Source organism: Enoplosus armatus, chromosome 3 (assembly GCF_043641665.1).
Source record: "Enoplosus armatus isolate fEnoArm2 chromosome 3, fEnoArm2.hap1, whole genome shotgun sequence".
NCBI lineage: Eukaryota > Metazoa > Chordata > Actinopteri > Centrarchiformes > Enoplosidae > Enoplosus > Enoplosus armatus.
Genome location: NC_092182.1, coordinates 4099036 through 4125792, shown reverse-complemented (window position 1 = coordinate 4125792; position 26757 = coordinate 4099036). Strand labels below are relative to the sequence as shown.

General features: G+C 42.9%; 1 protein-coding gene across 2 annotated transcripts in view; it reads left to right on the top strand.

Moving 5' to 3' along the window:
• The window catches only part of LOC139282319 (contactin-4), a 39971-nt gene that overhangs the window by 325 nt on the left and 12889 nt on the right, over positions 1-26757 (top strand). For both annotated transcript variants that reach the window (XM_070901948.1, XM_070901947.1), the window contains exons 2-13: positions 4718-4841; positions 5199-5374; positions 6859-6954; positions 11739-11942; positions 12518-12620; positions 12800-12984; positions 15284-15426; positions 15684-15813; positions 16133-16283; positions 21959-22086; positions 22666-22838; positions 24489-24606. In XM_070901948.1, coding sequence (XP_070758049.1) covers positions 4718-4841; positions 5199-5374; positions 6859-6954; positions 11739-11942; positions 12518-12620; positions 12800-12984; positions 15284-15426; positions 15684-15813; positions 16133-16283; positions 21959-22086; positions 22666-22838; positions 24489-24606 — 1731 coding nt within the window. The remainder of the gene's footprint in view (positions 1-4717; positions 4842-5198; positions 5375-6858; positions 6955-11738; positions 11943-12517; positions 12621-12799; positions 12985-15283; positions 15427-15683; positions 15814-16132; positions 16284-21958; positions 22087-22665; positions 22839-24488; positions 24607-26757) is intronic.

The following is a 26757-nucleotide window of genomic DNA, read 5'->3' as shown; positions in this document are numbered from 1 at the left end:
GGGCAAATATCGGAGCCACGGAGCCAGACATTTGAATTTAGTGATGTGGTTTTTGTTATTCAAAGGATGAAGTTGTCACAAGGTAAAGTTAAACTGCCGTGTGTCATTCGAGATTGACTGCTACATCGAAATTGTGATCTCAGTTGTCTCCTCCAATCACCTCTGATAAACGTGACTCACTGTTAGATTTACATTTGGGGAGAGACAGCGGGAGACAGACATATAGGAGAGAATTCCCTCTCTCTGGTCTTTTTATGCCTCCCTGTTTTATTATGCAATTTTCTTGCTTTATGTCCAACTGCTGCCAGTTAGGAGAAATGTGGCAAGCACTGTAAAAATCCACACTAACTCTTTTCTTAACACTAATTTATTCGGCGCTCCGTTGTTTCTCGGCAACATAGATCCACGGCGTGCCGAGGTTCTCCTCTCCACTGAGAGAAAAGAGTAGCATTAGCCTTCACTTCCCTAATACCTGTATGAGCTACAGCTAAGGAGTGAAAATCTCTCTAAGAGCCCTCACCTTATGTCTGGATACGGTAACCTGTGCAGCCTACACAACCGAGTGAGATTTAATGTCGACTGTCACATTTGACAGATATACCGTATACTGAACTTAAGCCAACCATTTACAAGTCATCAAACAAATGCATTTAAATGTATGCAGCATATGGAGTGGGCTCTGTTGTATTGTTATTTATGCTTCCATTTCCATTGATTTAGCATCTCATCTAAAGTCAGCAGTTTCGCTGGGGGTATATCTATGCAGCCTGCAAACACAAGAGAACACAATGAAGAGTTATGCAAATGGCAGCACATGCTGTACTATACATACATATACATGCAATACATGCTCGCATTTGTATGCATTCCCATGGAAACTAATTAAGTGTAATTCGTTTGTGTGTGTGTTCATTTGTGCCAGTGGTCAGTCCAGTTGGTGTGTTTACGAGGCAGGCCTGTTGTCGAGCGTACACACACAAACCACCCGATCATTTCCCAGGTGAAATAGCCCGGCTATTAAAGGTTCATTAATTTGTTTAATTTAAAGGACATCGCAGCCAGGGTAAAAATGAAGCACCTCCCTCGGCGGCTGGGGGAAACAAGGCCCTTACCTGAGGCAAAGACTCCCTCTCTCATTAGGATGATGATGATGATGATGATGATGATGTGGGAGGGAGCACTCTTTGTCCTAGTCAAGGTTAGAGACGTGTAAAAAAAAAAAAAAAAAAAAAAAGCTTCTCATCCTCTCAAGTGCACAAAAAAGAAAAATGAACAATTTTCCAGAGAGCGGCACTAGCATGCAGCTCGGCGTACGACACACAGTGGCAGGCGAGACACAGGCTGGACTCCAGTGTTCCAGTGGCTATTGAAGAAATGTTAGATTTCACGGGAGTAATTATTGCGACATCGGTTAATTACTCCTGTGTATTGATCGTTTGGCTGGCGCTAACCAAAACAGCGAGCTCGACTGAGCAGACACGCATGCCCCAACAGCATGCATATAGACAACAGCTTTGCAGACTCTAATAAATACATTATCACCAGAGTAAGGTGATACTTCTTAACCAAGTTATCCTACCTGCATTAAGATCATAATAAATAAATCGTTACTCAGTTAGCCAGGGTTACACGTCAATCTTTCTAATTACTCTCGACATGTAATAAAGCTTAGACCGGTTTTCGTCCGAGTTTCAATTCTGTGCATGACAGTTTACAGAGCGAACCAGATGCCAAGCGTGAGTTTAAATAAAGAGTGGCAGATCGAGCTCTCAGTGAAACACCTTTTCATGATACTTAACACCACAAGTGATAGAGCTTGTGTTCAATTGTTCTGTGATCTGCCTGTTTGCTAACCCCCTCCCCCAAACAGCAGTTGTTCCAATCACCAGGCCTGTCAAGCGTGGATTTGCATTCAGGAGGAGGTTGTTACGAAAGTGAAAAAAAACGAAAGTGGCTACGAGGAGTACAGCAGGGGGCTCAATATGCGCAGGAATGATGGTGGACTTCTTGAAGTGACAGACTGAGCCAGGGATAGGTTGAATATCATTGTGAATAAACTGAGCAACTATGTGTGCATAGTTTGAGGACCCACCCACTGATAGTGTCTGGTCCAGCGGCCTTCCTGGTGTGTACACTTTTGAAAGCCCTCCTGACGTCATGCTCAGAAAGGGGGATGGGTGCTTCAGCCTCTGCTTCAGATGCTTTGGCTTGTTGGCTGCAGTTGGCCTCAAAGCGAAAATAATAAGTGGTTTAGCACACCTGCCGGAGACACATCGGCACATGATAAGGGTGCCAAATTGGTCCCAAAACTGACCCCTGAGGGACACCATACTTGACAGGAACAAAAGATGACATGTGGTTACTCCTACGCAGTGTCTGAGCCTGTCTCACAGAATGCTAGGCGCCTAGGCCTAGAAGAACAAGGACTTAGACGTACATCCCGTCATCAGCAGCCGTTAAAAGGTCATTAGACACCCTGAGAAGGGCAGTCTTAGTGCTGTGGTGCTTACAAAAGTCAATCCTTTCATTGTTTCCTGCTGGTAAAAGCAATTGATGGACATATGTTGTTTTCTAAAAATCTTGGAGATTGGTCTGTGATTTTGAGGGAGGGTAGGATCCAGCCCAGGATTTTTTTTAAAAGAGGTTGTACACCGGCAGTTTTGAAGTAATCAAGGACACAACCGTTAACAGAACTGTTAAAAAGTGACTGCAAAGAGGGCTCAATAGATTCAGTGATTTTGAGAAGGTTTTTGTTGGTATTACATGAACTGGATGGGAGGAAACTTTCATATGAGATACTATTTCTAAAAGCTCAGACAGGGAAATGTGAGAAAGTGATCTGATATTAGAGGATGCACCATTAGGGGTAACAGAAGCTCTGATGGACTCTACTTTATCAATGAAGTTAAATAGAAACTTTTCACAATCAGCATCATTTTCAGCTGTGCCGCAAGGAGGGGTCGGATTTACCAGCTGATCAACAGTCTTCAGTAAAATCTGGGGTTATGCTGAGAGAGGGGCAGAGGTAAGTTCAGAGACATATTCAGCCCTTGCATTCTTTACCATATTATTGTAGTGGAGTAATAACTCCATAGCCACATAGTTTACTTGGAGACATGATTTCTCCCATCTCCGCTCTGCTTTTCGACACTCCGGCTTACAGCTACACATACTTTGATTTATCCAAGGCTGCTTTCCTTGAATAGGCTTTGACCTGACTTTAAGTACGAAGTAAGCACAGACAGAGTTAAAACAGTCCGTCAATTCGTTGGTATGCTAGGGTAGTGAGCACGTAGAGTGGGGTTGGACAGTGTTAATGATATCTAAAAAAACAACAGATAAACTCACGTCTGTTAATTCCACGGTGGAACTCTCCCACCCAGGTCTGAAGTGTGGCCATGGTCATGTGTTTGTTCACAAACGTTAAAGGATGTAGTGATGTTTAAAAAAATCAGCAGCGTGAACGCTTGAGGAGGCATCAGCATCAATATTAATATCACCACAAAGAAAAGAGCAAATCTATCATACTTTAAAACAAGTGGGGATAAAAATTCAGGGAGTTCTACTAAAAAGCTGCTTATAGATTTTGTAGGGCGATAAATTGAAGCAGGTGGAGACCACCTAGTTTAAACAGGAGAACCTCAAAGGACGGAAATGTGTTACATGGTCACTGATGGTGTTTTTAAAGACACTCACAAGGCCTCCGCCACGACCACTGTTCAGTCACAGTGTGGAGGACACAACAAGCTGGTAGTGATCGTGAGTTTGTCACCAAGATTCAGCTAAAAATATAACGCTGAAGTTGGCAGATGAAATAAAATCATTTTAAAACAAAAGTTGGACTGGTCGGAGATCTCTCACTGGAAAGTGGTGGAGCAGATGAACAGTTTCAGGTTCATAAGAATCAGCATCACAAAGAGCCTGCCTTGGTCGTCTCACATCTCCACTCTGGTTAAGAAAGCCCAGAAACGCCTGTACTTCTTAAGAGAAACTTAAGAGCACAAAATTCAATTTGCCAAGTTCTTGTCAGCTTTTACACAGGAGCAATAGAAACTGGCATGGGAAGTGCACGGCTCGGGACGGGAGGGGGGCTCTGAAGTGGGTGGCTGAAACTGCCCAGAACATCATTGCTACCCATCTACGGTGAGACACAACAGTGGCAGGGAGGAATTAAGACACGTAAACCCCTCGTTTGTCTCGCTGTGATTGGCTAGTTACGTGCTGGCTAACCCTGATGGGTTGTTTGATTCAAACCAGGTCCATGGTTTTTTAAATGTTATAGGTTACTGTAAACCATGTATGCTTTAACTATTCCCTTAATCTGGGCATCTACACAATAGCAATGACTAAATCACTTACTGTGCATGTCAGCATCCTAACTGTGAATGAGGGTGTAAAAAACCCAAAACAAACTTGTGTTGTGTTGAAGGCTGCGTGGAATATGCCAGTTAGCCAATACGCTACAGGGTCATCTCCAGTTAATTGTTCTCTCATCACAATGCATTATCTGCCTGGTGACGTGCGCACAAGAGTGTTTATTAAATGCAGGATCCCCTCAAAGAGCCCCGTTGGCAGCTAATTATATGGGTGTAGAGTTTATATACAGTTCTCCGAGTGCTTAGTGATTTATTTTTACATTTACTCAGTGTCACTTGCTCGGCGCCACTGTACAGCTAATGTGTTTTGTTTGTTTTTTTTCCTTTTCTTTTCAACGCAGAGAATACACGCCACGGTCCTGTCTTCACCCAGGAGCCTAGTGACAGTATTTTCCCACTGAGCACCGATGATAAGCAAGTGTTTATTAATTGCAAAGCTAAAGGAAACCCACCTCCGCACTACAGGTAAGTGTTTTTGCCTGCCCTCTGACTATCTATAAAGTGAGACTACAGCATGTGACATCAGTGAGTGTGTGGAACAAAGAGCTCTCTGGAGCTGTTTGTGATACCAGGCTGTGCCACTGTACTGGCTACATTTACACTCCGGCATAGTAACTCATTAGAAGTAGGAGGGTAATTATATTTCTGGATTTTTTCCCAAATATTCAACAGGAAGATGAAAAAGGAAGTTTCCCCCACAGTATTAGCAGACTTGGAAACTGGCCGTAGCTGTGAGGTGACCCCTCAATAAAAAAACAGCAAGCGCTGTGTTTGATGATGATGATGATGATGATCCTTTTTGATCTCCCCATTTACCCGCAGGTGGAAAGTGGATGGGAGGGAAATGAACACAGAGTCAGGTCCAAACTACAGCCTCGTAGAGGGGAACCTGCTGATCAATAGTCCCCACGTCATCAATCATGGGGGAGTGTACCAGTGCATCGCCACCAACACATTCGGGACCGTTGTCAGCAGGGAGGCAAAGGTCCAGTTTGCATGTGAGTAGAGTCTTACAGTGATTGTTATATCATCAGTTGGTTGATTAATGATTTGGTTTAATTGGTCTACGAAGAGTCAGGAAATAGTGAGAAATGTTCATCGAGTCCTCAGACCTCAAATGTCTTATTTTTGCAACCATGCCAGTAGGCACGGTTCTAGGAATGTTGGTCGGTCCACCACTTTGGTCCAGAGGGAAATATCTGGACAGATGTTGGCTTGACTGCCATGACGTTTGGTACATTTATTCCTCTGACGTTTGATCTAGCATCGCCAACAGGAAAGGTTCTCCACTTGTCCAGTTTTTCATGACAGGATAACTCTTAAACATTTTTAATCTTGCCAGCATGATAACATGCTAAGAGCATGCCCTCTTAATATGCAGAAATGGTAGGATTAGCATGCCCAGATGCTAAACATTAACCTCATTTTGCTGCTAGCTGGGTTATGGATTTATAGTTGTTGTTTTTTTGCCGCTAGGGACCTTTTATTTTAAAAATACAGCGGACGTTATATGTCGGTAACAGATTGAGGGCTCAACTTTCATGTTGACGCACGGCGGCCGACGCTCAGGGCCTTTTGGTTTACTCTGGTGACTCTCCATCTGAAGGCAGCAGGTATCTGTCTCATCTGCAGCCTCTGACTGGACTGCAGCGCGCTGTCAAAATCTAACTGAATTAATACAATAGGGGGGAAAGCAGGGGGAAAAAAAACTGAACCACATTTTTAATTACATTTTCATTGCATTTAATGCACTATTAGCATTTTAGCTGCAGATGGTTATTGTGGCCGTCATTGTGATGACAAATGAAACTGCACACTATTACACATGATTAATTGAATTTATTGAGACATCAGCTGCTCTGGGCTGCTGTGTATTTTTATGTATTCATGTTGAAGCGCTGCGCGTCCCTGTCAACAATAAGTTTCCTCTCCACAGGATTCGCAAACATTGCCACAGCCTCTTACGCGATGGTTATCCTCACTTTTGCCATGTCTGAAATGAGTGTGTTGCCTTTTCATGCTCTAGTCTGCACCAGTGGAATACATGAAGGAACGAGGACTGTATGTCTTGATTTTGGGGGGGGATTTTTAATCAGTTGAGCTCTGATTTGACCGCAGCTGATATTTGCTTGATCCCTCCTGGGACGTGCTTGGTATTTCTAAGACTTTGGGATTGATATGTCTCCCCGCTGTTTATTCTCTCACACGAGCACAGCAGCATTTAATTAAAGAAGCCAAAGTAATCTCTAAAGCTCGATTGGCGGCGATCACTTTGCCGCGCGCCCCCCCCCCCCCGCCCCGCCTGATTTCCCGCGCTTGCTGTGATATTAACAGAGGACTCTCGGGTTTGACTTGTAAGCAAAGCGAACAGGCAGGGAAATATTCTGCAGAATGAAATGCCCTCCCCTGGATGTAGAGTTATTACAGCTGTCAAACCCCTGGAAGGTTGTCGATTTTGTTTTTTGTATTTTATATTCAACAGTTCTGCAGAACTTCAGCAGGAAGTCGAGGAACACGGTGTCGGTGAGAGAGGGCCAAGCCGTGGTTCTGCTCTGCGGCCCTCCACCCCATTACGGAGGTACAGCGCTCATGTCCTAACTCTTCTGCATCGTCTGCTGTAGTCTCGCACTCCTGCTTGCCTCAGCAGTCTTTATTGTTCCTCACTCTGCTGCTTATTATCTCCCGGTAACACTGCTGTGTCTCTTTTGTTTTTACAGCCCCCCGCCCCCCTCTCTTTTAGCTGCTCTTCGTTTCGAACTCTGACACACGGTTTTCCACTCACTTCTCTTTATCTGCCATACAGGGAACTTTTTTATGATCAGCCACCGCGCCACCTGCCCAGGCCCGTGCCTTCACATCTATAGTTCATAGCCTTCTTACACTTCTCAACCTTGAGCTCACTTTCCTCGCCCATATGATCTGTGACCATGCTGTCATCTATAAAGTCTCCAGCGCTCCACTTCCCAGATTGTCAATTTTTTTTTTCCCTCCCCTCGATGTGGGCAGGTTATCTGCGGGTAATAAAGGCTGCTGGTGGCTGCTGTGGCCGGGGGAGCGTTTATCCCGTGGCACAGCTGTGAGTCGGCTCATGTGTCTGTGTGCTGCTGATTAGCAGACCCTCAAAGTGGTCCGCACTCCTGCAGCCATTCCGTGCCCACCAGCGCAATTTCACGCCAGCGTCCCAGCCTTTCTCCGCTCTCTGTTGCCAGCTGAATCCTGCGGCCTCGTGGGATTCCACACTTTAGCAATTTGCCCTCCAGCGCTCCCTCCCTCCCCTTTTCAAAGCCTCCATCTCTTTATTTTTCCTCTTAAACAGAGCATAGTCACACATTTGATGGGATTTGCACTACACGATAATGCTAGCTTGAGGTGTTTTTAAAATTCCAAAAATGGTGGGGGTGGTTTTTTTTTTTGTTTTTTTATTGCCACAAGGTTTAACTTATGTCAAAGCTTCTTTAATGCTTGTTGATGCACAACTTGAGGTGTGTGGGGATGCACCTCAATAAAAGAGGAATCATTTGAAGCTTCTTTGAGCAATCAATAGGTAAGTGGTGTAAAAGGAGCCGTGCTGAGAGTTAAACTCTGTCAGAGGACATGAGATTATGTGCCTGCAAGTCCTCTGTTGCTGTGAGACTGCAGCTCTTAAATAGACTCAGTCTCTGATAGTCCCTAATCATGAAAGGTCTGTCAGTTTCTGCCCTGACTTTCCCTGTAATGATTGTAATTCACTGTTTTCCCTCAAGGAAGTGAGTGGGACTGCTCTGCCCAGTCAAAAGGGCTGACTGCAGAATGTCACGTGTCTGATACAGGAGGGGCGCCAAGTTCACTCTGCAGTCCCTGCAGACATCGCTGCCCCCCCCCCCCCCCCCCCCCCATTTGCGCTGCGCTATGTATGTTTTACACATTCTACATTGACATTTATATCATTCCCTTCCACTCTTTATTTTGACGTGAATCCTCCATGTTAATCTGCGTGACAAGAGTTGGAGATCAACTGAGATAGATATCTCATGTCAAATCCACAATACGGACTATGATCAAGCAAGCAAATGAGGAACTTTTGAGCACATGCGTGGCCTTACATGCTAACATCTGTTGTGAATTCCATCTTTGCTTGATTTTTACCAGCCTTGGTTCATACTGCAAAAATATAAGGCAGGAGTTACTCTATGTTTTTGTTATTGTTAACAAATGAGACCAAAATGTCAAATTCGGCGTTCAAACTCAAAGCAGCCTTGTGTTAAAACATTTTTTTTTTAAATAGCAAGGGGCAGATTTGATGGGGGTGTTTTGTTTCAGGTAGAAGTGAAACAATGAAATTCAATCCAGGAAAGCAGGTTTGAGTAATAGATCTGTGAGTTTAAAGGCTTTTAAGATGCAAAAGGCCTCCACAGCAGTTTATGCTGCTACAAGACAGAGTTTACAGCTCTGTAAAGTTATCAGGGTGACAATCATTTCATTTTCTGTTGTGGCGATCGTGAGGTAAACAGCAGAATCACCTTACATTCACATTACAAATAATCCAGTGGGAATGTACGCTTGCACACATATTTGATTGCCAGAGGGGCGTTTCGTTTGCATTGCAGCAAAACTCTGGGTCAGGTTCTGCTTCCGTACAGGATGACCCTGCGCTCTTTCGCTGGAGCTCCCTGTGTCGACACCCCCGCTGACTAACACAGTGGTCCAATTCAAAAGAATGAGGGGGCTGCCTTATTTCACACAGTGGTGTTGTCCGTCTGAACTCGACCTCAACCAATACTTTCCCTGCCCAGTCTGTGGCACTCAGTCCCAAGCCAATTCATTGCTGCCGAAGACAAACTGCAGGTCTGTAAAAATGAGTCACAAATATATACGTTCCTTTTTTTTTTTATGAAATAACTTTCAGCCGGGCACTGCAATTTGACTTCAAATATCACTCAAACAAAAGCAGGCAGTACATTTGTCGGGGGCTATTTTCCGATGTGGACTAATACACATTTTTTTGTATGTAGGATTGACTCAAAAGAAACCACAGTGGTCATTTTCAGTCTAATAAAGGAACATGTCACCCGGTGCAACAGCGTGGCTGATTTATAGATTTATATTGTATTCAAAGACCAAGTAAATTGGAAAAAAATATGTTTTCCAAGTTCTAATCCTTTATCCCTGTGTTCAATGCTCGGTATAGGCCAAATATAAACATACAGTCATGGAAAAAATTATTAGACCACCCTTGTTTTCTTCAATTTCTTGTTCATTTTAATGCCTGGTACCACTAAAGGTACATTTGTTTAGACAAATATAATGATAACAACAAAAATAGCTCATAAGAGTTTAATTTAAGAGCTGATATCTAGCCATTTTCCATGGTTTTCTTGATAATAACCAAAATCACTTAATTTCTTACATCAATAGCTATGGCATTGTACTGCCAAAAACAGTGCTTTTAGGCATTCCATGTTTTCTTTTCTGTCTGTTTTAGTCACATGATACACACAGGAGTTAGTACTTGATTGCATAACCATTGTTTTTGATGACTGCAGCCATGCGTCTTGGCATGCTCTCCACCAGCTTCTGACATTGTTCTGCTGTCACAGCAGCCCATTCCTGTTGCACAAATTCAAACAAAACAAACAAAAGCTTTGTTTTTGGGCTTGTGGTTCTCCATTTTGAGTTTGATGATTTTCCACAGGTTTTCCATTGGATTTAGATCTGGTGATTGAGCAGGCCAGGGCATGGTTCGAATGTTCTGGTTCTCCATCCAGGCTTTAACTGACCTTGCCGTGTGGCAAGGGGCATTGTCTTGTTGGAAAATCCAGTCATTCGAGGCAGGAAAGAGTTTTCCAGCTGATGGAAGAAGACTGTTTTCAAGAGTAGCCCTGTACATGACCTGGTTCATTCGCCCTTCACACAATTGCATTTGCCCTGTTCCACCCATACTGAAACAACCCCAGATCATCACTGATCCACCCCCATGTTTTACTGTAGGGGCAAGACAATCTGGTTTGTAGGCTTCTCCAGGCTTCCTCCTAACCAGTAAGTTGGCTGGAGTGGGCATCAACTCAAAATTGGATTCATCACTGAAGAGAACCTTAGCCCAATCATCAACAGTCCAATCCTTGTGATCCCTAGCAAAGAGTAACCGGGCCTTCCTCTGCCTTTCGTTGATGAAGGGCTTCTTCCGTGCCCTGTGTGACTTCAGACCAGCTTCAAGAAGTCGGTTTCGAACTGTCCTTGCCGAACAAGTCACATTCCTCGACAGTGCCCACTCATTTTTAAGGTCCCTGGAGGTCTGACGACGATTCCTGACACAGGAACGGATGAGTGCACGGTCATCTCGTGGGGTAGAAAGACGTTTCCTGCCTCGACCAGCTAGCAATTTGGTAGTACCATGTTCGGCTTGTTTTTTCTTGGTGTAATGAACGGCTGTCTTGGAGATCTTCAGTTTTTTGGCTACCTGTCTCTCACTCATGCCAATTTCCAGGAGTGCCAAGATGGCTGCCTTTGTGGCTTCACATAATTCTTTTGTTTTAGGCATTATGTGAGAGCTGACAACTTTTGAGTTGTGCTACGGCTTGAATGTAAGCAGGAAACCACTCCAGGCCTTTGCATGTGCAGTGCTGCTTATGACATGAAATGGCCTCTTATATACCCTGGGAATACAATTAAGCTTAAGCATGTCAAATAGGACATAAAGTATTATGTAATCAGCTGCATTTTTTGTCGTGTTCATTGTATTCTTCAGGTAATATACCTTTAGTGGTACCAGGCATTAAAATGAACAAGAAATTGAAGAAAACAAGGGTGGTCTAATAATTTTTTCCATGACTGTATATCATTTGTATTTATGAGTAAGTCCTTCTCTTTTCTGTTATATTTTTTGATGACTCATCCTGACCTGATTTGAGGCAACCAGCTAACCCTGCACATAACATACTGTAAAGCTGTGCTCGACCATTAGCTTGAGGGTCGTAGCAGCTAGCAGAGTGATATCACCAACACTCATCTACAGCTCTTATCGCCAAATTCACTGAACCACACCCACTCGTGAGCAATCCAATCAAATCTGAACACTTTGATCAATCCCTTCTAACCCTGCCCACATATTCTGTTTAACCATAGAAGCATAGGACCCTCCAGCTACCATTTTGCTGGGCCTTTAAACAATACTTTGTGCAATCAATTCATTGGTGGTTTTGAAAAATATAAAATATCACCCGTCTTATCCTTTAAAGCCATCTCATATCTATATTTTTGGCAGAGAAATAGAATATCTCATAACTTATCTGTAATGATATCTCCTCTTCAGGTCTTACTGTCCTGGTCATTTTGAGAATGTCACTGTATCTGTCTTTTAATACCTATTCTTTTTTTTTTTCATAGAGATCAAATATTCATGGGTTTTCAACGGACAGCAGAGCTTCCTGCAGCAGGACGCCCGCCGCTTTATCTCTCAGAGGACGGGCAACTTGTACATAGCCAAAGTCGAGGCCTCGGATGCCGGGAACTACACGTGTGCGGTGAGAAACATGATGACCAATGCCACGGTGTTCAGCTCTCCAACCCCTGTGGTGGTGCGGGGGGACGGTAAGCACCCTCAGTTCGCCTCCGCTGCCTCCTGGTTATCTTGCGCACTGAACTGAACACGCACTGTAGGAGGGAGGGCGAGCTCTGGGAGATAAATCGCTTGTCTTGAGCGTGACACTGTTTTTGCTTTTGCTTACGAGCAAGTTTTTTTTTTTTTTCTTTTTTGCACCATTCCAGAGCCTCTGAACTATACAGGGTTATGTATGCGAGAAACCCTCTCTATCTGCATGAAGGCACACATTTACATAACCAGAAATGTAGTGTGTGCTGACAAAGATACACGCAGGCACACACACACACACACACACACACACACACAGCAAGGAGCTTGCCACACATACCAAACCCCATCAGGACCATTTATGTGTACCACTTCAGATTTGAGCCGAGGCAGATATGTAATCCAAACTCATCCATCCGCTAAGCCAAACGCTCTTGTACACGCCGTCAACATGCGCGCGCTCGCTCTCTGCCAGTGTCATCCGCGCCACGGCTCTTACATCCAACATGAATTACAGGAAACAGCCATGTTTTTGTGTTTTGACTGATGTGATTTGCGTTTATCCCTCATGCAGTGGTGATGGGTGAATACGAGCCAAAGATTGAGGTTCAGTTTCCTGACACCCTTCGCGTCTCTAAAGGATCATCAGTGAAGCTGGAATGCTTTGCCTTAGGAAAGTAAGTGTCAGAAGCATTAGCACATTGCAGCTCTGCCCCTCACATTGCATTGTCAGATCTGTGAAGTGGCCAGACCGTCCCGTATTACGGCCAACAGACAGACAAACAGCAGCCCTTCTGGCTCGCGCGAGCAGCACGAGCATGTGGCCAGTGTGACCTTTTGTGTGTGACCTCTGCAGCCCGGTGCCTTCCATCTCATGGAGAAGAGCTGATGGAAATCCACTCCCCGGCAAGATTAAAATCAACCACTCCAGTGGGGTTCTGGAAATCCCATATTTTCGCCCGGAGGACGCCGGTGTGTACGAGTGTGTAGCCGAAAACAGCAGAGGACGAAATGTTGCCAGAGGGCAACTTATATTCCACAGTAAGAACCGTGTTTACTTCTGCTTCCTGTTTCATGGAAACTATTTACTATCCAGCACTTATTAACTACAATATAATTATTTTGTATTTGCATTTTTTGGAAAATGACCTAAAGTGCTCTATTATTTGTTCTATTTCAAGTAATTGAGTTATTGTCTCAGTATAAAACAGCCTTATGATGCGGGGATAATCTGGACTTGTGCTCGTTGTCTGTGCTTTGTTTGTGATCACGATGTTAAAGATCTCCCACAGCATACTGAGTGTGTCTTTTAACCAGTGGCTTGAAGTAGAAAATGAGATTACTCATATGTCAGGATAAGTCTACCACCTCCATAGAATCAAAAGGAACCGGCTGTCAAACCGCGCAGCTTTGAAATGAGTCATTTGTGCGCCGTTCTGAAGGAAAGCGCCGTCTCCACCAGTGAATATTCACAACCGTCTTCTATAGGCAGAGAGACATGTGAGAGCCTCCACTGTTCCTCTCTGCTGTGCGTGTTGATGAGGAGCTGGAAAAGATGGATATCAGTCAAGTCAAATATGGTTAGGTTAGATTTTTTGGTGCCGTGTGAAACTCACATACCTGCTGTTCTGCATCTAGTTTGACACCAGTAGTGCTAAGCACCACGTCAAGGCAACTTTATTTGTGAAGCACATTTCATACACTCAAATGCAACTCAAGGTGCTCTACATAATGTGTTCAACATAAGCCAGAAAGAAAAGAAACATTAAAACACAAATTCAAAAGATAGAAACCTTTTTAAAAGAAAAGAAAAATGTAAAAGAAAAAAAAGAGACATAAATGAAAGTGCAAGGTTGAAAATAACTGGGGCTGATGGTGCAGTCAAAGGCAGTGGAGAACATGAAAGAACCTGGATTCAAAAGGTAGTCAAAGTCAGGCGGAGTCCTGCATCTTCTGGAAGTTTGTTGCAGCGCTGTGGTGCAGAGTAACTAAACTGCTGCTTCTTTAATTTGGACTCGAGAGGCCGAGAGGGTTCATTTAAATTCAGTTTTGAAACGGGGTCCTCCGTACGCCTCCGAGCAACATGCAGCTGAATCGGGTGCTTCTCAGTTTGAGGACGGCAAGCTTCCAAGAATGAAAGGCTGCAAATCAATCAGTGTGTTCCAGTCTCTGTTTTACCTTTTTGGAGGTCTTTCAGTTTAGTTTGTGTTTAGCTGAAGGAAGTTCAGGCACACCCAGTCGCTGAAGTGTTACATAAAACAAGCATGTACAAAATGAATATGGAAATGTAGCAGTACTGCTAATGCTTAATCCAGCTTGACTGAAAACGATGCCAATAGATAAAGTACTAGATATCATTTGTGTGCTTTGTACATTATTATTTTTATGACATCAGAGGTCATGGTGGAGAGAGCACTGCTTGTAGGGAAGGGAATTTTTACCAGCCCATAACACACTGATAATGTATGCCAGTTCACTCTTTATAAGCCCAACCTGTTTCCATGCGTGACCCCAGGGGCCCCACCTGATTTACAAATGTGGAGCCCACAGAGTTGGTACTTGTCTGTAGTGTCCAGTGAGCTAGTCCAGTTTGTGGCCCAAAAAAAAAAAAATACATTAATAAAAGCTACTCAGCTAAAATAGATTCTAGGGCTGTAATAAAAAATGAACAGTGACAAAATGAACAATATTTTAGCACATCAAATAAGGAGAGAAAATGAAATCGTTAAGACATTTGAATATGGCTACTTTTACCTCAGTGTCTTATTTGGTCTTTTGGTTCATTTGCCCCTGTTGCTTTCAGGATCAGGATTTTGGTTTGATGATTAATAGAAATGTTTTCTCCAATGGGGTTTCAGCCGCAGCCAAATGAATAGCATGAATGGAATTTGGCAATCTTGTTAATTCATTTTTAGAATCTGCAGCATAATACATTTTCATTTCTGCCCTGGACTACGTGATCTCCAATCAGTCAATTGCACCTACTGCACAGTGCGCCCGCATGTCACTCCCAGGCGCTGACTGGCGTAATGAGCCGCTGCCTTAATAAACCAGGAGCTAACTAATGCAGATTGCGAGCACAAATTGAATTAAACAAGTGGCGCCAAATTTGCCATGGCCTTTCATGTATGTAAATCTGACCCGCGGACTGCAGAACCTCTCCAGCGGTCAAAATGAGACAGAAATTTACTGCATGTTAAGAGAAAACCACAACAAAGTGGCACAGGGCGTTTGTACTCAGTACAGGGCAATCAGATATTGGTCAGACTAAATATATCTGCTATAACATTTGGACATGTTTTTTCAATAAATATTCATATTCGCTGGTATTTTTCCACAGATGTGGAACATCTGCACTGGGCCCAGACACTGAAAGATGCCCATATGGCCATTGACGCTAACCTGCAGTGGGAATGTAAAGCCATCGGTAAGCCTAGGCCCACATACAAATGGTTGAAGAACGGTCAGCCGCTAACGGCAGAGGTAAGACGCCACGAGCAACGCTGAGATGTTGATACTGGTAGATAAATGTTCACTCCTTGTGATTGCTGCACTATTCTCTCAAACAATGCCGCAAAGGCCTCCTTCAGAAGTAATTCAGTAGCCAATCGCAAACGCAGAACTGGAAACTTATAAGGCAAAGGATAATCCAAAAGCTTGCATTCGTCTCGCCCAAACGTTGGAAATACAGTCAGTGAAAGATGTTATTAAACATTAATCAGCTGGCCTGATTTTTGCAGGGGAGGACCCACGTGGAAGCTGGAAGACTGACCATATCCAGGATTAGCCTGCTGGACTCTGGGATGTATCAGTGTGTAGCAGAGAATGAACACGGAGCTGTCTATGCCAGCGCTGAGCTCAAGGTTATAGGTAAGCTGTTTCTTTGCCCTGTTTCATTTACAAGGAGGTTTGAGCAGAGATATACAGTATGTATATTGTGCTGTCAGGGGAATGGAAGTGCTTCCTTTCAGAAAGTAAATAAATACATGAAAAGAGGCTGAACTGGCTCCTCCCTGAGCCACGGCCTCGCTCTTTCATTACCATAATTCTTTCACACAATAAGCCGGCCTTGTGGTGAAATATAATTTCCGTAATTGCCGGTGATGCACTTGACATTTTTGCTGATGCACAAGCCGTGTGCCCCTCCACGAGGCGAGACAAATAGCCCTGACACGGGTCTGTTCCCCAGCTTCCCCGCCTGACTTCACCCGGCGGCCCGTGAAGAAGTCCACCGTGATCCAGAGGGGGGGTGAGGTGGTCTTAGAGTGCCGCCCCCATGCTTCCCCCAGGGCCAAAATCTCCTGGTGGAGAGGGGGCGAACCCCTGAAGAACGGCAAGAGGTAGGGTAGTGTATGCACCGCTGCTCACGCTACTGATGTATCCAAGTGTTAAAGGATTTTCTCATGTGGTCATTTTCATTTCTAGGGCTCATTGTTGTTTATACCTCTGCTCGAGGGGACTTTGGAAGTCAGTGTTGCATTACATAGCCTTGTTTGGCCCAAGAATGAGGCCGTGACCCCTACGCTATCATTTCTTTAAGGAAAGATAAAGAGCGCAATATGATTCAGTTGTTTGAAACCTCAAAGCAGCCGATGTCCCAAGCCAGTCCCTATCAAGTGTCGCAGATCTTCGAGCCAGTCGAAGTGCTGGATGAAGAACAGAGATCCATTAGGGATGCTCTCTGTGTGAAAACCACGGAGAACAACAATCCGACTATAAAACCTTCAGTGAAAATCTACCTCAGGCTCCATGACAGGCCACACCATGTCACGATTTAAAGTCTGAGGCAACACCTATGAGCAAAAAGAAACAGTTTGTTGTTGCACTCTGCCTCCGCAGAGACTAATACAAGCAATAAGAACCAACAGAGTTCAAGCGCAGTATGAGAGCTGCTTTCGTTAAATGTTCGGCGAAAGGGTAGAAGAGGTAAATGTTCAGGGGGGTTCAGAACAGAAACAGTCAGTGAAAATCACTTTCTCGCACGCAGATCCTCTTAGAGATGCTCTAAACTGAAACTGCACACGTCCCGGTGTTGTGTCGTTCGCGTACGATCCGTTCGAAAGACCAAATCTTCCGGGTGAACGAACTGAGCCACTGAGTCGCTTCCTGAAACCATCCGTTCTCAGTCCGGTTGAGCTCTCAGTCAGTTGCGAGCGAACGTGCAGGGACACAGTGTTAATCACTCACTGATTCAAGTGATTCGTTCACAGGAGGAATGTGTGTTCAAGACAGCAAATACACAGCTGATCCGAGGTTGCTAACATTTAGCCGCAATGATTCAACAATCCAGATAATCTATCCCAGACTCCCTATCTAGTCCCTGTTACTTCTTATGTTCCCGTCGCATTCTCAGCTCACTGCCTTACACTTGACGAACAACCGCTGTCAGGTCACTAGTTAGCGACCCGAACTGACCGAATGATTTGGTGAACTTTTAAACAAATCTTTTTAACCCTTTAACACCGTGTGTGTCGTAGGAGACACGTTTGCGCAAGCGCACTTTGGATTACCGTAATTACGTCACGGTTTGCGCTATCGGAAAAATTCCAACGGTTTCTGAAAGCTGAGACGTTGCGCTTTACAGCCAGGGTTAGGTTTTAAAGGGTTAGACTTTTTTGCTTATTTTGACTGAGAGGCACGAGTTAAATTACCGTAATGACACCATATTGGCTGTAAAGCGCAACGTCTGAGCTTTCAGAAACCACTGGAATTTTTCCGATAGCGTTGTGCTACAACACACTCAGTGTTAAAGGGTTAATGAACTGATTCTAATGATTCAGTATACTGAAAAGAACTGACATCATTATTTTAGCCTAATGACACAATATTGGAGCATTTAGGTAATTTCTTAAGGGAAAGAGGGACAGTATCCTGGTGTTTCCCCCCTTAAGCCATTGTTCAGCACGCCCACACATCATCAGACACGCAACTAAGAGCATTCCTTTTGTGTAAAACACCATCAGAAAGCCTTGTCAGTCTTAAGACGTATAATTAACTTAATAGCATCAATTTTCTTTGAGAGCCCTGCATCCTTGTTCTGTTCAGGCAGCAACTTTAGTGCCTAACAATAACCTTCCATACAGGAGACTGAAATAAAGAGGCCAAAAAGTACCATGTAGTCGGATTTCAGTCTTTCTGTCTTGTCTGAAACCTGTAGTTTCTGACCAAATATCAAAAATGGGTCATTTAAAATGTCTGTGAAGTAATTGTCTTTATCCCATTCCGAGTTTGATGAGTCAAACCATTTTCAAAATTGACAGGCATTCTGACATTCCTCCAATCACAGGCATCATAATGTGCAATAGCAAATACATGCAATAGGATTTCTAGAATGCATATGATGAGTGTCATGGTGAGCAGAACCACTGACATTGTGTGAAATGTGCACGTGCCAAGTCATCAGCCTTGATTCTCAAGGGGGTTGCTTCAGACAGCTGTGAACATTTAGTCAAAGAGCAGAGGTTCTCGTAAAGCCTCTTTATTTCAAGGGAAGTTGTCCGCTTTTATTTAAGGTGTGTAAAAAAACAACAATAAAACCCTAGCTATTAAAAAAAGGCTTACATTTATGCACAATTGCACAGTATGCACAGTTTTTCTCTTCTTACGTTAAAGATACTGTTTGAAAATGTATGTGTGTAAGCTGAGCAGCCAAACAGAGTTATGCTTATATTTTCCCTCGTCGTACTTATAATGCTTTTTATGTACTACTTCATCTACACTGCAATACAAAAACAATCCTGTTTCTTCTTCTACATGGATCATCAACACTCAGCTGTTGGTCATCAAGGGCATATGTAAGTTTTAAAATGAGTCAGCTGGAGAGGATGTTTTCAACCAACTTGTTTCGCTAACGTTGTTGAAATAAAGTCTGAAATGAAGGACCCATTGCTTCAAACATTACAAAGAATTCCGTAAATCTGTCACCAATGTAAAGCGTAAAAGCTTGACAGGTGGTGGATCAGAGTAAATGGCTAAATCCCCCCCCTTTATTGTCACTAGCCATGTCTTTTCACCTGTGAGGGGGTTAACTGGTGGGGGCGTAATACACCTCATGCCATCCCCCAAAGACCCCATCTCCCCAGTGCAGGCACCCTGACCAGCCAGCAGAAGTGATTCAGCAAAAGGCTCATGATCCCTCACTGGCTTCCCACCCACAAACATTTCCAATTGTGTTTGTTGGAACTTACGATCAGTGGTAGGAGGCACATATTTCTTTTCATCACAATCCCAATTTGCAGTATCACCAAAGTCATTTTCATTAATCTGTTATATTATACACACACACACACACACATATATATATACATATACTGTCCCCACATTAGAAACACTGATTTCAAACTAAAACTGTCTGAAGTCCAACGCTTGTTACATTATAGCTGCTCTGATTTAAAAAAAAAATCGTTGCCTTGAGCCATCATGTGCATCATGCGACGCTGGATTATGTGACTTTTTCCCATAAACCTTTATAAACCTTCCTCTAAAAAGTCTTTTTGTTTTCAGTTCCTGCAAAGTTTATACAACGTTTTTCACCAAATTGTGGCAATGTTCTGCAGAACACGGAGACCTGACAGTGCCAGTCTTTTGGCAATCACACTCCAGACATGTTATTTCTCTCACAATTGAGTTGAGTGTTGGAATCTATAGAGGAAAGTGTCTGCTGAATTTCTGAAATTTGTTTTGCTGGAAATGGTACAAATGGAAAAATCCTTGTCTGTAACAGCTGTGTACAGGGGGCAGGTTATTTCACTGAATTTCCATCTTTAGCGCAGATGTTTTTGATGGATCTTAAAGCTTTGGTAAGAATTCATTAGCATTGTAAATTGACTGGCAGGAGACCTGAGCAAAGTATACAATAGTAATCGTTTTGGTTAATTCATGCATATGAGAGAATGATCAGAAACATGTAATAATCAAAACAAATAAATGGCTTCAATTGGATAAAAAAGGGATATTTATTAGTTTTTTTCTATTAGTTATGATTCCCTCACTCAACTAAAACTGCTGCTGTGTGTTTTGTTTTCCATTCTCTTTGGAAAAGCATCTCATGTAACCAGCGATTCATTTTCAATTAAACGTCTAATTTCAGATCGCAACACAAACGTCACACAGGGGAAATGTAACATTTTAGTACGGTGGTTTGAATATCGAACATTCTGTCAAGTTTGCAATCGAGGATCAAGCTGCAGAAAAGGGAGAGAGAGTCATGACAATCCGACTAGAGTGCTGTTTAATGTCCTTATTTCACACCGTGGCATGCGCTGACTCTAATTTTGTTTTAATTTGCATGCTGGTTACGTGTCAAGTGAAGTGTAAAGTAAAGCTGCCGTCTTTTCCTTTCTCATTTCCTTTTGGGCTCTGGCTCAGATCAATATGTGCAGAAATCTTTCCATAGCCTCTCCGTAACTCACTGTACCTGCCTCGACATGGGACCGGGGGGATTGATTAGTTACCATGTTTTCCATGGGTTGGTCATCAGGAAAGCTATATAAAAAAAAAAAAAAGGCCCAGGCGTTACACCAGGCAGCGCATTTGGAAAAGAATAGAAATTCACTGCATGGAACGGAGTTTGTCTACAAAGCAGATAGTTCTTTTACGTTTCTATTTGTTTTGCAGCTCATTGCCCCTCAGGTCATGTTCTCAGTGCGCCTCCATCACTCAGCGTTTGATATTTTTGTCAATAAATCAGCGCAAAGCACCCGGTGTCAGACATGCTCTCTGCGGCTCGGCTCGGCACGAGTGAATACATATTTATTCTTGGGAGCCGATGCGAAATAGTTTGATTTTTGGAGCTGGCTGCTCACAACATTTCTGTTTGATTTACTGAATCCAAAGGTCACAACAGGAGAGCATTATCGGCCTCATTAATGCATAGGTTTACATGCTTTCTAGCTCGTATGTGTCGAGCCAAGGAGCCGAAATAACAGCTCCAGGCGAGCGTGTGAGAAGATGCGGGAGACATGTCCTGCTTGCTTTTTAAGACCCTGTTTCTTTTTTTATTGTTTCAGGTTGATTTTCTCACTGAGGTCCCTCTGAACAGGGCCAAATTGATAGTTGTCAAAAAAATATTGATACACTCATCTGAGATGCCTTCAATTATTACCATGCGCTCAAAGCAATAAGCTTAATGAGCAGCAGTTGAGCCTCCCAGGCTACATTCAGGTTCACCTTATTGGTGAAAACACCTGCAAAATCTGTTTTCTGGGTAATATGTTTATTTGCAATTAATGTTCTGCTTAAAAAAACGTGAACATCAGTCATAGACAGGACAGTAAAGGATAAAGATCTCTCTATCAGAAAGTATTAAGTAATATGTATTAAGTTATATATAAGTTGTTATACTGTATATATGATTTATTTTACTTCATTAACATTTCATTTCATTCCACTGGAGAAATCTTATAACGAAGTGAAAAGTAGTTCATGAAAGTAAGTCACAAGCTGTTACACCCAGACAACAATGGGGTCAACATTCCTGCGTTTAATTGTTGTGTGTAGCGGCGTCTCTTTAGAGTGCTCTCATCAGACTCCCACTTTATTTCTCCCTTGAGACCAGGCTGACATTTATCCAAGTGCAACGCTCCTATATTGCACGTCTCCATGTTATTACTTTTCAGGAATGGCTCATAGCATGTTGATACTATCTCCATGTGTTGTAGAGCGATAAGGCTGCAGGTAAAGATCCCATTCAAATTGCCTCTCTCCAGTGCTGCCCTCCTCTTCCTATCGCAGCCCCTGCCCGGGCCCTGATGGCCCGTTGTGTGTCCCGATTATTATATGCATTTACGCCACTGTGCTGTCAATACTACGCCGGCCCTACAGCAAATCTGTTCTGCTTGAGCCAAGATAATTGTTATCTTCTGAGGCGTGTAAATAGACTTTTGGAATATATTCTGAGGCCTTCATTCAAAAATTGGATTCATATCATCACTTTTCATTCAATTAACAGCTAAAGAATTTGTAACCAAATGAGAGACTCAAGACGGGCTGTTTCAGTTTTTGTCCTTCTCCTCAGACAGACTATCATGGAGGATGGGACGCTACGTATTACCAACATCTCCAAGTCTGACGGAGGCAGGTACACCTGTGTTGCCAGAAACCATTTTGGAACAGCCAGCAGCACGGGAGCGCTGGCGGTGAAAGGTATTTCTTTCTTTTCCGCAGGTTTTCACCACTGTACCTTTTCTAAGCCAAGGCTTTTCAACTTTTGTGGAGGGGGAAAAAAATACTAGCTCAAGCATGAAATTGATAATGAAATATATAGCCGTTTTATGTTCCCGCCGGTTTGACAGACGTATAAGTCATCCATGGTTTTGTCAGCTGTGAGTTATTGTTCATGTAGCGGAGTGGGGCAAACCGCTGCCACCGATTGCTGTGAGGGATATTTTGTCACCAACATTTAATTTAAAAAGAGCTGCATTTTCAGATTTGGGTTTTAAAATAATGATGATTATAGAGAGTGAGAGAGTTCTTTATTTCTCTCTAGTTGACACTGGGATTGCAGTGTGTTTAATTATTCATTACGGAGATATGGGAGGCATTCACTTCCTAAGTGAAGTTATTTAAGGTCACTTAATTACGCTGATAGAGCAGACTCGGCCTCACTATTCTGGGCAAATTAAGCTTTATTACCTTCTTTCATTTTGGCTGGATTTGATAGAGATACAGTGCCACATACAGTAACAAATGATTCTCCCTTTTTTTCTTCCCGTAATGCTGTAGAGCCTACCAAGATTGTAGTTCCACCCTTGAGTTTGGACGCCACCGTGGGACAGAGCATTGTGCTGCCATGTGAGGTGTCGAGTGATTCGTCCACGAGTCCCATCTTCAAGTGGTTTTTCAATGGAAAAGCCATTGATTTCAACAGGCAGGAGCACTTTGAGATGATCGGAGGGGTATGTATAATGTGGCGCCATGGGTTTGACCTCCATCATTTTTTTAAAAGCGAGAGTTGATGTTGATGTCTATGATATTCATATAGAAAAAACATAGATTCAGTGTGCATTGAATGTCCCTGAATGCTTCTCAACCATCACACATATAAAAATGTATGTATTTAATGCTAACAGGCTTTGTAATAGCAGTCCCACTGCAGCTATTCAATGACAGTGGAACTTTAGAGACATTACTTACAGCGCGATATAAACTGCATCTCTTCCCTCTTTTATTTAATCCTTAAAGGAATAGTTTGACATTTTTTTGGAAATATGCTTATTTGCTTTCTTGCTGAGAGTTTGGTGAGAAGATTGATACCTCTCTAATGTCTGTCCTCTGCAACCAGCAGAGGCTCCGGGAAGTTACTGCTCCCAGCCAAGAAATAGTCATAAAAATGGCAGTTACACTATGGTTTCTGTAGGGATTAAACAAAGGAGATACAACGTGTTAATTAGTGAGCTTCAGAGGTTGGATAGAGCCAGGCTAGCTGCTTCCCTCTTTCCAGCCTTTATGCTAAGCTAAGCTGCTGTTGGCTGTAGCTTCATAGTTAATGGTCAGATAAAAATGTCGAATCGTTTCTTTAATTAGTGGGCTTTAGAGGTGTCGCTTAATTGAATTTTTGAATTGCCCCCAGTCTTTATGCTAAACAAGGCTAAACTGCCTCCTGGCTCTAGCTCCATAATGTACAGACACGAGAGTGGTGTCAATCTTCTCATCTAACTCTCAGCAAGGAAGTGAATCAGCGTGTTTCTCACAGTGTCAAACTATTCCTTTAAGCATAGATCAGACTGTTCGAATGAGGACATAAAAGCACCGGGGGAATTCTTTTAGCCCATGTGTCAGAAGCTGCCTAATCAGAGATGCCAGCAGATGTTAGTGTGTGTTGTGTCTGAGGGGAAAACCTGTAAACAGGTAAGACATTGTTTCCAGCCCAGAGGTGAACTCACTTTACGAAGCGAATCAATCAATTTCTCCCAAAACAAAGGTGCCTAAATTTTTTGTAATTACGAGATTTATGCTCCCTTTAGTTGAGCGCACCAGGCCCACTGAAGTGGCTGCACTGCACTGGCATTTCCACAGAGAACATAATCACAACAGCTGTTTGACTTGCCTTCGCTTTTTACACAAAGGGACTGATTTCTGAAGGCTGTATTTTGCTGCAAAATTTTTTTGAAAATCATATATGTGTGTGTGTGTATGTGTGTGTGTGTGTGCGCGCGCCTGTGTGTGTACACAACAGTAAAGTGCAAAAAGCAACTCTGAAAACTCTTACCAGAGCCATTCATCTGAGCTGTAAGGGTAAAGTGTAAACACAACAAACACCGATTCAAAGGGGGGAAAAAAACAAGTCCTTTTTGTGTAGCCTTCCTTACAGTGTAAAACTGAATTAATTTGTTTTGCTTGACTGTCATGTCATTTTTTTTTCCCCCTTGCAGTCCTGTGGTGAATTCTTTCCAAGATTCTTTTATGGAGGATTTATATGACTGAGAAAGAAATTGAATGTGTTCCGAGGATTTTCCACACTTCTTTTTTTTTTTGACTTTGACTTTGCTACTTTTGGTGTTTTCCTTCCTCTCCAGGACTTTATTCGAGTGTGTCTTTGTCATTAGGGATTTGCAGGTGACCTGATGGTGAGGAACATTCAGCTAAAGCATTCTGGGAAGTATGTGTGTATGGTACACACTGAAGTTGACACGGTTTCCGCTGCAGCAGACTTAATTGTCAAAGGTATGCCTCTTCCTCCTTTCTTACAGTGCTTGTCATTTTGTAGAACTCTCTATGGAGGTTTTCAATTTCTTGTTGTTTTTTTTGTTTTGTTTTGTTTTGTTTTGTGGAGTGTGTGTTCCTGAGGATTGTGGCACACATATCTCACTGCTGCCAGATAAGGACTTTATCACCAAGATGTCACTTTTCAAAGATTCAAAGAAAAACTGCTTTAATACACTTTCAGGTTGGCAATCATGAACGTTTCGAAATGTTTTTAACCCATGAGCTCTGCGGTCATACACTTAAAGCAACATTATGTAATAATTTATTTTTGATGTTTTGCCACTTGGCGCCCCTACAGTTTTGGGAGTGCAATTCACCCTCATGGACAGCTGCACACATGCATTTGTTGACAAGCTGTAGGATCTGGATTTGGTGGGCTGACTTGGCTTATGATCAAAAACTAGCGAGTGCAACAACACAAGGCATAGCATGCCAGCCAATATCAGTTACTAGTCCAAGAGGACCGGCTCGCCGTCTGCCTTGCAGACTTTTATTTTGCGAAGCTCTCGCCAGCGACTAAAAGCCAGTCGGAGATTTACTCTTGTCAGGCCTCTTGCTCAGTCACTCTCTCATCTTCCTCCATCAACGTCCTCTTCGGTCTCTTCGCCTCTGCCATGATGTCTGTACTGAGAATACCGAGCTACACCCGTGTGTGACGTGGTGCCGTAAAGCGTTACGCACTTCTCGCAGGAGATCGTACCCGCTCAACCAAGTTACATAGAGCAAGAACAGACGGTCGGGGCGCAGAGTGGGAATGAAAGAGGCGCCATTCTCCCTATTACAAGTCAGTGTATTATCAGAATGATGTTGAAGTTGCCCCGATAGCTTCAGAGCTTTCCAAAAAGATCAGAGTCCACCTTCATGCAAGAATATAAACACTTTCTAAAGTAAGTGTTCAAAAACTTTAACACCATATATTCTGTGGGGGACATCTTTGATGTTGAAACTTAAGTATCTTACACAACTTTATACACATGTTTGAGGTGGATGTGCCGAGTATCAGCCATCCCTTTAATTCAAGGGTTTTGATACATCATTTTGGACTTGCAGCATTCATTCTAGTTCAGCAGTTACTAATGAGTATTACGTGATCCTTACTCAAAAAGGTTGCAATTGACCTATTACTAGTTAAAGATGAGTTATAATGGCTGTCGCTTCAACTTTGGCGCCGAGGCGGGTGATAAGCTCATGTTACTGTAAGGCAGTTGCATTTTACATATAGTGCATTTCTAGCCGCCTGTTTTTATGCACATTTTCAATTTGAGCATAAAAAACTCCTTGTAGTGGATGGAAACGTACATTAATTCTCATTTAATGTACCTGACTATAGTCAGCAAACACCTGACTTTATGAAATGTATCATCAAATGTTTCTATGTATCAAATCTATGGTGTTGATTTTACTTTCACACTTTACTTCTTAGAGGATTTGATGTCATGATGATCTTCTCAGCATGGCTTGCTAGTTTTCTCCATTTTGTGTTAGCAAAGAGAAAGATAATGGCCTAGTTTACTGGGCAACAGGGCATGCAATGGGTCAAACGGACAATTCACAATGCTCTCACACTATAAATTCTGAATTTGAAATTGATCATTGACTGATCACCGATCGATTTAAGTTTAAGTTAGTTTCATTTTTGTCACATTCGAAACGTTAGTGAGAATTTCTAATAAAAAGCCATTTTTTTCCCCCAGTACAAATCCAAAACATCCATTGCTCCGATTGAGGACACTCATGTCCTCATTTTTTCTGGGAACATCTCCACCTACAATTTAAAGTTACATGGTAGAATTTTAATGTCTGACATAATATTTTGACTTATGTTCGCAATCCCAAAGACAAGCCCTGAAAGTGGGAGGTCGTGTATGCAAAGACAACTTCCACAGGAAAAGGAATCCTACTGTTTTCTTTCAGAGGGGCGCAGTGCACTACAGTATGCTCTCAGACAGTCACACTGTTGCGTCAATCACACCCATGATCGAAATACATAACCATATGGAGAGGAAAGAACTCACCAAGCAGTAAAATAATGCTGTCGTCCAGGAGGTTCAGATTGGCAAAGCATGGCATCAAGAGTCTGAATCACATGGTGCAGCTTTGACATACGGA